At 40.3% G+C, this 12,382-nt stretch overlaps 1 protein-coding gene and 1 long non-coding RNA gene across 4 annotated transcripts in view; both read left to right on the forward strand.

Moving 5' to 3' along the window:
* LOC309529784 overlaps nucleotides 1–12,382 on the forward strand; it is a 760,251-nt gene that overhangs the window by 423,719 nt on the left and 324,150 nt on the right. The gene's annotated exons all lie outside the window — the stretch shown is intronic.
* The window catches only part of PROX1 (prospero homeobox 1), a 76,853-nt gene that overhangs the window by 17,260 nt on the left and 47,211 nt on the right, over nucleotides 1–12,382 (forward strand). Inside the window, exons 3-5 of one of the 2 annotated variants that reach the window (XM_082217507.1) lie at nucleotides 4,050–4,157; nucleotides 6,197–6,334; nucleotides 11,656–11,850. In XM_082217507.1, coding sequence (XP_082073633.1) covers nucleotides 4,050–4,157; nucleotides 6,197–6,334; nucleotides 11,656–11,850 — 441 coding nt within the window. The remainder of the gene's footprint in view (nucleotides 1–4,049; nucleotides 4,158–6,196; nucleotides 6,335–11,655; nucleotides 11,851–12,382) is intronic. The other variant, XM_082217508.1, reaches the window with a different exon arrangement.

Genomic DNA, 12,382 nt, shown 5'->3' on the forward strand with positions numbered 1-12,382 from the left:
TGTATATCTTTGCAAACTAAATACGTTTAATCAAATATTTTTTCAAGTTTTTATTCAAATTGCAAAAGAAACAGACAGCCAATTGTTTTGCTGCCTGATCTTCCTTGTCAGGCCACCCTCTTTGCATCTCAAGAAAAATAGCCTTGTGCAGCCTCGGGCTATTTGCATAGAGAATATTGAAACACAACATTAGATTGTGGGTTTGGTTTGGTTTTGTTTCTTGTTGTAATGCATGAAGATTATCTTCCCAGGTGAAGGCTGTAATCTTTTTCTCTTCAGAAGGGTTGTCTTCTATAAAATTCACAAGGAGAGGGGGGGGGACTTTTTTTGAAGTAAGACAGACAGTTCTTGTCCAAGCTGTGCAAGGATGCAGTATGGACAAACAATGCTTTATGAATGACAGCATTTTGAGTTATTTTCTCTGGCCAAAGTAAAAACACTTGCAGCAAATTCAAGCCTTCTCTCTCTCTCTCTCTCTCTCTCTCTCTCTCTCTCTCTCTCTCTCACACACACACACACACACACACACACACACAGCTGTTTGATTAAACTGGGGGTAGCTTGAGTTCAATATGGTGTCGCATTATTAAACCCAATAAATATATGCAGCACAATTTCTATTAATCTGGGGATATATGACTGAAAGCAGGAAAGGTGTGTTGGAAGCACCAATCTGCCCATAAGATATATATTCTTTTCATTTGGCAGATACCCTGGGTTATGGTACCGAAAAAACAAAACAAAACCACACAAGAGGCCATAAGAGGATTTCAAAGAGGAAGGGATAAAAATAAAGGCATCTTCATATAATAATTCTGACAATGATGCTTCCAGACCTGATACAATCCAGATGCCAGTCCCCTCTGCTCCCCAGCTCCCCAAAAAGTTTCTCAAATCAAGAGCAACAATCCATATTGTATACCTACAAGGAAAACATGAGCTGGAAAACTGCATACAACAATGCGTCTCTTCCTTTATCGTCTCTCCACTTCCTGCTCCTTACATCTCCTCTTCTGCTGTTGTGTTAAGCAGGCTGCGTTGTGCTTTGTAAATAGATAACACTCGGATTCTCACGTTGTTTGAACACTGTTTTAGGTTCAGCTGCAGTACACAGTTTCTCTGATCTTTTATGTTCCTGAGCAGATGTCTTTCATTAATTTATGGATTTATCATCTTTCCTTTTCTTTTTGCCCCCCCTCCCTCTCTTCTCTCTCTTTCTCTCTCTCTCTCTCTTTTACACCTGGCAGCTGGCTCAAGTTTCAGCAGTTATTGTCTATTTTGCATTACACATAGAACTGAATGTCATCTGTCTTCACAAAGCTATGGCAAAGAGTACGGAGGCAAGCCACATCAGCTGCTGGGGCAGAGCCTGTTTGCGTGTCTCCTCCTCCTCCTCCTCCTCCTCCCCCCCTCTTCTACCTCCCCCTCCCCTTTTTACCTCCTTAATATTTATTTGTGCTCATTTTCTTTCCTGGCCTTGAATGGAGATTAGCTCGTGTTCAGTACAGCTGTATGTTTACTGAATCTATTCCATCATGAGTCATTGTGCGTGTGTAAGTATCCTGGAAACAGCCAGTGCTTTCTTGGAAGAACAGTTGCTTTTCAACACAAGCACTTAAAAAGAAAATTAACCAATTGGTCAGCTCAGATTTAGCAAGGGGGTCATCTCACTACTGGCCCTTTTAGCGTTCCATTGGCTCTTTTTTTAATAGTCACTATTAGGGATGCTTTTTAGCAATAATCTAATCTGTTTGAAACAAAATAGAAACGGTGTATGAGGACTGTATTGTGAACGACAGGCAAGGTTTAGGGGAACAGAAGAAAGGGGCTTCTGGAAATTTACGTTTGAAATAATCAAGCCATATGTGTAAATGGATATTTCTGCCTTGTAAGTACTGAGATGTGGAGGTGGTCTTGTGAACATGTGTTGCGTGTCGAGTTCAAATATACCCTCCCAAGGCAGAATGAAGTGCACTACCTGACCTTGCGTAACTCATCATCTCTCTGCCTAACCTACCTTATATGTTCGTTGTTGAAGATAAAATAGGGAGAGGACTGATGCCCCATTGTGAACTCCTTGGGAGAAGTGCAGCACACAAACCTAATAAAAAATAATAATGCAATAAGCATGATTATAATTGGGGTCCTTTCCTAGCAGTGCTTTTCTAAAATAGAATGAGAGCTCTGCTTTTTCTTGTGTCACTTGTTTCAATGGGACCTGCCTAGGAGAAGTTCCCAAGAAATTGTGTCTTGGGTTAACTGCTTTGGAATTATCCATTACTTAGAGCTTTAATACATTTTTTTTAAAAAAATATATGTTGATGTGTGTGTGTGTGTGTGTGTGTGTGTGTGCAGGCTTCCTCAGGACAATTGCATAATGAAACAGATTTCTATCGGAGAAGTTTTGACTTGTCTGAAACTCTTATTGCTAAGCAATAGGTGACAGCTTGCTACTATTATTTCACTTATGCATTTTGACAGATGGCGGTTCCTAGCGCAATGCTCTTTTAGACTTCTCTATCAGTCTAATGGAGGTAGCTGTAGGTTCTTTCAACTCTTCTCTTGGCACAAGAAGTATGTCAGTCATAAATTATCTTCTTTGTAATCATTAAACATCTGAAGCTAAAAACAAAAAAAAATCTAGTTCAGCCAAGCATGTTGCAGTGCGTGTCACATAAAATTAAGAGCTTTAAACCACAATATTTTCTATATATCCTTTTAGAATTAAAACAAAGCTTTTTTTTTTTTGGCAACATCTTGTGCTTTTAAATAATAATAAACCTTCCTCCATTCTCCTGCGCATCCAGGAGTAAAATTTTAAAATCTACTGTTAGATGCAAGGGCTCTATTTAAAAAGAGGCTTATTAAAAAAAACCCCAAACCATAAACCCTCCAAGAGCAGTATATAATGTGTGTTGTATCACTGAACCTCATGTGTCTTGTCTCCCCATTATGCTGTTAGGAGAAGGTGCTTCAGTTTCTAGATCACGTTGAACTTGTTTGACCTTTCTCTGCCATAACGCATGTTATATTTAATAAGTGACATTTGTGTGCATGTGTGTGTGGTGATTGTCTTTAAAGGAAACAGCCCTCCAAGAAGCTACTGGGAGCATTCTTAATTGACCTTGTGGGGGCCACATTGATTTTGTCACGTGCATCTTCATTTCTGATAAATTATAAAGCCATTAATTTGCAGAGGAAATGGCAGGGCCAGCCTGCCGCACAGATGTGACCAAAACTGTCCTAGCAAACAGTACACAAAAGAGTGCCAAGAAGCCCCGAGAAGGAGGGGTGGCGAAAAAACCCATCCCGAAAGCCTAGATTGTTATGCTTAGTTTCACATTCCCTTGGGAATGCTTTTGGTTATTTCTGTTTACAGGCCTGAAAGGTAATGATGTTTGAAGAATAAATAGGTATCCTTGCAGGGTAAGCAGCCATGGGTCAATCGGCAGTTTTCCACTTCTCGATATTTGCTGGCCCCCAAACACATTTCTGTGCACCTTTAAGGAAAGCTCTTATTTATTTCTAATTGGGAGAAGGGTTCTCTAAACCTTTCCCTGCCCCATTCTCGAGGAGCTAGAGCATCAGAGATATTGGAAAACATGGTGTATACCCAGCGAAAACATTTCTATTTTTACTCTTAGCATAATTTGATGTGAGTGATGTGGTACTCAGGGAAGAAGAATGCATCAAAAGGCAACTGCAAAAATGGAGAGGGGAGTCGTCTTCTTGGAAACACATGCATTGTGTGTTTGTTTCCTTAGCAACAGGTGAGCGCACACCTGGCGTTCAACCTTGCACCCACAAAATTTCCGCCACCATCTCCTAAGAAACAAATGAGGCCCAGTTCAAGATTTGCATGGAAGTAAGTTCTACAAGAATGGTTCCCAAGAAAGCATGTAGGTTTTCTCCCATTCCAGTTTTGACCCTTCTGAGGTGTGTTGCAAATTGAACGTTAATTTGTCGGTCAGTTCCAGGTACGACTCTTCTCCCAAAAGGTCTTATCAGTTTCCAAGCAAAGCGTTTTTCCTTAACTAATTTCATCCTACATGCAGGAAGGTCTGTCTCCCAACCACTTGAAAAAGGCCAAGCTGATGTTTTTTTATACACGCTACCCAAGTTCCAACATGCTGAAAACGTACTTTTCAGATGTAAAGGTAGGAAAAATCCTTTTATTCATTTATTTTTATTTCCTCTTGCTTTTGGTTGCATGTTTTAACCCCCTGAATGCTTTTTTATTAATTTAAATTTGATTTCGCTAATAATATATCTTGGCAAACTGTTGTTATATTTTTTTGCTACTGTTATTATTTTGCTGCTAAGTCATTCTTAAGGTCTGTGTTTATGCTCTCCCTGTTCTCTTTATCTCCTTTACCCTGTTGACATTAAAAAAAACCAAAACCTGTAAATTTGTAATTTTTTTAAGCACCATTGGACAGCACGCTTTTTGCATCCGTGAAATGTCTACTGGTGGCATTAGCCTACTATACAAGAGCATTTTGAAAGTGCTCCTTTAATTGTTCCATTGCAGCCGGGTTCCTCCTATTCCGCTTAGATTAGTGCCCGCTGTAGAGACCCATTTTTCTTTCCGTCAAAAAAGAAAAGCGGGGGAAAAAGAAATACTACATTGAAATTCTCCGTGCAGTAGCTGCTTAAAAACAAAAGTGATGATTGTCTCTTATTTACAACTTAATTTGTTGTTGATGCAGAGTACACTGAGCATAAGGAGGATGAATAAACTGACAGATTCAGGCCACATTATTCAAATGAGGATATGAAAGCTGTCGACGTACAGCTGCATCCTCCCCTCATTTTACAGAATATTAGGACCTCCTGGTTTGTTTTTTTTTTAAGTAATTGTTCTTTCACATCAACTTGATTTTTTTGTGTTATAATCATCTACTTTTTTGTGGGGGGAGAAACAAGTTTGGGTTCCAATTATTATAATGATACACATGGTATCATTTTGTAAGCCTTTAAAAATAAACATCACATTAGTTTAAATTTGCCGTGTTAAAATTCTTCTCTTCTTGCCTTTTCGCTCCCCCCACCCCCCCCAGATTCTACAAAAACTTTAGCCATGATCACCACCTCTCCTCCACTATGGCAAATTTGCCTTCTGTGCTTCAGGGATGTTCTTAAACGGGCCTCCTGTGAAACTGGCCTGCTGTTCACTTAAAAAAAAAAAAAACCCCAAAAAGAAAAAGCTGGGTTTTTGTATTTTGTTAACTACCTTTCACTTTTTGCTTACATTTTTTTTTTAAAAAAGAAACTTGGTCTATCTTGTTTAGTTAATTGGCTTCTATTTAATCAATTTAAGAATTGGGGTGTTTTGAATTGCACACCCTTCCTCCCATTGGTTGCAGCATTTTACTTAGAAATATTTGTGCTTTGTGGGCTGATTTTAATGGGTTCTTCTTTCATTTTTCTTTTTGCATGGCATCCATGTATACGTACATTCAACATATTCTGCCCTGCTAGAGTTTCGGGCCAAACTGGTTTTCTAGGCTGTTTCTTACTTCTGCTTTTTAAAAAAATTTAAGAAGTGCTTTGAAAACCATTTTGTCCAGAAAGTCAAGTAGGGTGTTGGCGAAGAAAACTGAATGTGTGTATTGCTGTTAACGACTGCTCTGTCATAGGCTTTTGCTTTAATAATAATAATAATAATAATAATAATAATAATAATGCGTCATCCATACAGTGCCTATGCCTGGTTAATAACCTGCCATGACTCATCCAATGGGCCAATGAAAATGCTTCTGTGGCAGTATTACCTGCAATGCAACAATGTAAAGAATTCTTGCTCTGGAGACGTTGGAGCCATTGGTGCAGCTTGACCGCAGAATGGCTCGAGGGAATCCTCCTAAAGGCTCTCTCTGATGTTCTCTCTGCTCCAGAGTTTCCCAAACTTGGGTCTCTGGCTGTTTTTGGACTACAACTCCCATCGTCCCTAGCTAGCAGGACCAGTGATCGGGGATGATGGGAATTGTAGTCCAAAAAGAGCTAGAGGCCGAAGTTTGAGAAGCCCTGCTTTGGTGGATGCCGATGTAGGCAGCCCTACAGAAAAGAAAAAAGTCTCGCTAGTATGTAGTGCCTGTTGTCTTTTTTCAGCATGTGACAGCCGAAGTCGGTCTTCTTGCGATGTTGCCGAGTGATATGAAATATTTTGATGTTATGCCACCTTATATTTATATAGCATCATTCATCCAGAAGAAGCCCAAAGTGCTTTACAAACAGCCAATATAGGGATCATTCACCCACCACTGAAAGGCAGCCACTTCCGTGGTGGAAGGCAACAGCCATTCGGGGTCAGCAACACCACACACCAGTAGATGTAAATATTAGATACATTCCTCTTTTCTTGGGGGAGCGGGGTTGGAGGGTGGGTTTCCACGTTTAATATTTTTGGAATGTTTTATTTCATGGTGGGTAAAGTCAGCCTCTCCTTTAACCTGCTCTGTAAATTTGGTTGGGCTGAATGTGTGATCCGGGCTGGGTTAATGTTTATTTTAGGCAAGCTGCGAAGTAGACGCTTGTGGGAATTGTGCACATAATTTTCTCTCTCTCTTTTTGCATTGAGCTCCTTTTTTTAAAAAAAAATAATGTCAGGAGATGGGAAAGGGTTACTTATCTCAAGAAAGGAGATTGGTGTCTTCAGTCTTAGCCAGACAGAATGCTGGTACAGTAGTCTGGTGGAATAAGACCCATACTACTGCTTGCTGAAAATAGGGTGTAAGAAGGCAGTACCCAACCCGGTTCCTTCCAGATGTTGTGGGCTGCAATCCTTTCATTCCTGACCGTTGACCAGGCTGAATGGGTCTTTCTGATGAGTCTAGAACATTTGGAGGCATCAGGTTGGGGAAGGCTAGTGAAAAATATTGACCATTGGCCTTTCTCAGTCAGGCTTGTTCACGTAGACTAGCAACAACACTAGACGCTCATCACAGTCCTTCTGCCTGATGTTCTTCAAATGGCTATTCCAGGAATTGAACCTACTGTGGGCTAGCCATTCAAAGGTGTCATGCACAGGTCAGGAAAATGTGGGTGGGAATGAGGAGAGGCGCTCTGTGGGGAGGGGGGAGGCCTGCAGGCTCCTTATGAGTAGATTCTTTCCATGCGCATGGAGGTAGTTTTATTTATAAAAGAAGAGAAAGGCCCTGTGATAATGGCATGCTTTGGGAGGCATGTTTACTTTCATCTGGAATTGCAAAGGGGCATGGTGTCACCCATAAACTTGTGTCTGGACAGTTGACCCAACTTACTTTAAACCAGTTCTTTTATTTTTTTAAAAAAAATCAGTGTATCCTCCATCTGAAGTCACCTTTTTATAGTATTTAATCAGCCAAACCATGCTAGGCAACAGTAATTCAAAATCAGCTTGGCTAACCTTTAGTGTCAAACTTTTGGTTGGTATTCAACCAACTCTTACTCAGAGTGGGTCCAGTGCTATTAACGAACATGGCTATTAGCCTCAATAGATCTACTCTAAGACATAGATGAACACCACCCTTTAAAAAAGAAAGCTTTAAAAAGATTGCGAACAAACTTTAAACAAACAAACAACCTCTCACAATTTTCACAAGTTCATGCCAGCAGATACAGAACATGTATGAATCACTACTTCAGCAAAACATTATAGATCATAATATGCCAGTCTTACCAGATATCCCTGCTGGAACAATAGGTTGGGGTTTTAGTCCCACTGAACTCCTTGGTGTAAATGATCAATAAATTGACTTCCTAAGTATTTGCTATGTACACAGGCCGCTAGTTAAGACAGGTGAAAGAGAAACCCAATGCAACTTAATGCATGAATTTACATAATGCATTATAGCCAAAAAATCTAGACACAATTAGACTAACATGAGATACCCTGGTCTAACTTAGCTGCATGAGAATGTTGCCCGTACTCTTAAAGACCAAAACCAATGGGTTCAGGCGTGCCAACTTAGCCCCGTGACTGTGTGTGTCTGGGGCCATGGGTGCCATGCCAATGCTCATGGCCCTGGCACTGAAATTTGTGGGTGCTTGGGCACCCAGGGCCTCAGGGAGTTGGCACCTATGGTAGGTTTGATAGTGTAGCTATTCATGTTTCTAGATAAGAAAGAGGTCTTGAAGAAATTTCTGGGTCAGATGCTTTTAGTTAATGTGAAGGAAGAACCAATGGAAGGACTTCATAATGTACGGTGGCAGAATAGGAACTCTTTCTGTTGTATTAGCAGTGCCTATAAAAAACCTCAAGGAACATTCTTTACACTAATGCAATCAGGGAAGAAAGGATGGATGGAGCCCATCCTCCAGGGTCCTTCTTTCCACCACAACCCCATGTGCCCCATTAAAAATCCATTCCAAAAAATCAAGAGATCATTCAGAGTGGCCTCCAGTGCGGCATGTGAATCTATAGTTGGAACAGAATCCCTGGAAAACACACAAGGGCTCTTTGGAACCCAGCCCATGCACTGCAATCTATCCTAATACGTTGTACAATAAATATACAAAGTCCAGTTTAGTGCTCTGTGCTGGTCTTGTATGCAAAGGAGCTTACTCCCCCCCCCCCGAAAAAAAAGCCAATTTAACCAATTTGAAAAGAATAAAATATTTTTCATACACAGATAAGCCCCAAAAATCTTTCGTTTGTAAATAAATCCAAACCGATTTCTGTGGATCAATCTTGCTTACTTAGTTTATTTGAAATTGTCCCATTGATTTTTTTTTTATTTTTCCAATCGCTTATGCATGAATCACCGTACCCAAATTTCACCCTTGATTTTTCTGCTGCTTTACTTAAGGAGCTGCCATTTGTGAGGCTGTATAAGATGCAACCATCTTATAATTTTGTCCCTAAACTGGGGGAAAGGGGAAATCTCCTGAGTCGGTATTGTGGGAACAAAAAAGGATTCTCCTTGTATCATCTTCGTTCGCTCCACTTGATGCCGATTTTAATGTATAAGCTAATAATTCTAAGACTACTAAATACAACAGATTCAGTGTCATTTTAGCTTTGAAGAACAGGCGCTTCCAGGCTTTTCAACCCAGCAGTGTTAAATGATGTATCTCATTCCCTACACCCCTTGAGTCAACTGCTGCTTAGCCAGATTAAGGTGTCAGATTGATTTGTTTTATACATCTTTTGACCATGCTCATTGAATATTTAGGAAGTTTCTTCAGCCCATATTGAGGCTGAGGTATCCCGTGGGAAGCATTAATCAAAGTCACAGAGACTCTTACACTGTGGAAACACAGACTCTTTATTGTAGCGATTAGTTTTTGCAGTAACACATTAACACACTACAGAGCTTTTCTTTTATAGAACAATTGATCCTTTTCTTGTACTCCACTAGAGAAGGGCGGGGGGGAATAATTAACTCTTTAAAGTTTAGCAATTTTAAAAAGACTGATTTATCTACACCAGAATGTTGAGGCGAGAGAGGGCATTTGTCTCTGTGTTTGTGTGTGTGTTGCGCACACATTCGTATGTATGCACAATTAACTCACTCTCCGAATGTTTCTATACTATTCGAGCTGATTAGTTTTGTTCCTTAAGCGCTTATGTCTGTAATTTTTGCATGTCTTACTTTTTTTTTGTCCACTCTAAAAACTTTCTCTGATGTTTCCATGCTGCAGCAATAAGCATCAAATCTCTCTTTCTGTCCTATTGCTAAATAATGACATGCGCACCTACTTTTTGTTGTTGTTGTCCACATTAGGTCATTCATGACCATTCTAGAAAAAGAATCCCCTTTCTATTTTCCTCCCCTTCTACCGTACTCTTGCCCATATGAGACAATGCCTTGTAACAATACAGAGGCCTAATCTCCATGTCAAAGCAATTTTCATTCCCCAGTGCACACCCTGCTATCATTTTGTAATGTTTTGTTTCTTATTCTAAAAGAATTAAAAAGGAACAGTAAGCCGTCACGGGGGCCTGTAGTCCTTATCTCAGTGTCTGGAAATTTGGACAGTGTATTTTACTGCTGAGATAAAATGGAAAGAACTCCAAGTTCAGCAAATCGTAATGGGTTTAAGTTCTATTGAAATCGGTAACCAGAAGATCAGATAACGGGGGTCCTTCAGTTGTCTTTTTAATCAGGTTCCCCGCAAGGGCTGAATAGAGACAGAGCAGACACACAGAGTGAAAATATAATTCTTGGATAGGTTAAGTACATGTTTGAACTCTTGCAAGCAGAAGCGATTTGATGATGACTTAATCATTTTCTGGTCAATTATCTGTAAGGACCCTTGCAACTGCATGGCAATTATGATGCAAGTTGGCCTTTTGGGAGAAACACCAGTCTCCCTGCTTCTGTTTCCTTGTTACTTAGATTCCCTGCCATAAATTTTCATTCGTTTATTATCTTTGCTAGCATGGAAACAACTTTCTGTGTAGTAATTACAGCCCCAATGCACACTTTAGCTGTCATCTTGTTGGAGGCCTGGATGTTCTCATGGCCAGCATTTGATAAGTGTTCTTTGTTGATTTTTGATTAATGCACATCTCTTTCTGGGGGCCGGGGGAAGTGAATGCCTGTGATGACAAAAGGCAGGGGGTAGTATATCAGCCTGCCAGATATATAGCTATGGATTTATTGGTTTTAACTTGGCAAGTTAAGTTGCATCTGTCCTTTAAACGTAGGAAGGGCTGTCAATAAGAAGGGATCAGCTGCAACGCAGTTTAGGTGACATCTTCAGTTCAAAGGTCAGAGGAACAGTAAGGAAACTTGTCCTGAGAGACGTGGGCACTTTTAACCTTGACCTTCTGACTTCTAATAAAGGGATCCAGTGCATTTTCCTCCATCTTACGGATGAGCTGGAAAACTTTAAATTTGCTGGATGGAATGCCTAGGGATTAAAGGAGAATTTGCGGATTTTGATACTCAGGATATGATAAGCATCTACAAGTCACATGCAAATTTATAAATTTATTTTTTGCAAAGTGAGAGCAACCCTATAGGAAGGCCCCATTTTTGTTTAGAGTGTGTGCAATAAAGAGAGAGGGGAATTCTTTTTAGCTTGACATAGAACGAGAAAGGAATTTTGCATCAGATCTATGTGACACACTGAAATGTAACCAACCTCAAGTTACTTATGTCCGTTACACCACCTGCCCATAAATATTTTCTAAATTGATTTCACACTTTTATTTGTGGGGAATAACTGCTACATAACAGGAAACACATTGCAACCCCACCCATCTTATATGTGGCTCCATAAATAATTGCCTTCAATGGGCAAGACATAGTCACATTTTACTGTTTTGGCCACTCATCTCTTATATTGGACAAAATACATCAGCACAAACCTGGAAAGTCCTGGACATCTCCTCCTGTAAGAGCCTAGAAGTTTGCTAGTGGTGACTCGAAATTTGAAAGTGCTTTCTATGTATGATACATAACTTGATAGAACAGCAGTGCTCTTTAGCAACCTTAGGAACGAGATCCAATCCTTTCCGATTTAAAAAATTGGTGCAGCATTTTTCTATCATTTGACTCGACCACTCAAGCCTCTTTACCCCTTGGGTTTAAAAAAGGCTTTTGAAGCTTGGCTACGGGGTGGGTGGAAGAGAAGGGGTGGATGTAAGAAAGGATGTTGTGAAATGGGGAGAAAAGAGAGAACGTGTCAACGCTCTAATCCTTCTTGCTCTTCTGATTTCCACAGTTCAACAGATGTATTACCTCTCAGCTCATCAAGTGGTTTAGCAATTTCCGTGAGTTCTACTACATTCAGATGGAGAAGTACGCACGCCAAGCCATCAACGACGGGGTAACAAGCACTGAAGAGCTGTCCATAACCAGAGACTGTGAGCTGTACAGAGCCCTCAACATGCACTACAATAAGGCAAATGACTTTGAGGTACGCTGTGACATTTCTGGGTTTCTTCCTCTTCTATGCATGCATATAATTGAAATTTTCTTTTCCCCCTCCCTTTTTTATGCATTTTCACTTATTTTGGAAACTGTTTCTTTTACAGTGCCCACCTTGCGAATGATGTTAATGTGTTTTGTTCTATGTTTTGTTAAAAAGGGAAGAAGGTCATTTTTGCCTGCCTTAGCAGAAAGCAGGAAACTTTTCTGTCTCGATAGCAGAGCGCTGCATTTGGGTTGCTTGCGTTTCAGCTACATTTTTGAGAGCTATTTTCTTGAAAAAGCCACCCTACTCGAGATCTTTTGACTGTAGTTAATCGTTTTGCAACCCGGACAGAAAATGCAGCTCGCGAGCGAAACAAAAACAAACAAAAGCACGACTTAGTTGTGTCTCGGTTCCATTGAAATCAACGGGGACTAGGCCTATCTAAATGTCTCTGGATTATACCCCGTGGATTGGCAGCTTTGATTGAAACTCTTCCTTACAGGCCAACAATGAGCGGGTATGAGCCAATCACCGA

This window comes from Podarcis vaucheri (assembly GCF_965113315.1).
Source record: "Podarcis vaucheri genome assembly, chromosome: 3".
Classification (NCBI taxonomy): Eukaryota; Metazoa; Chordata; class Lepidosauria; order Squamata; family Lacertidae; genus Podarcis; species Podarcis vaucheri.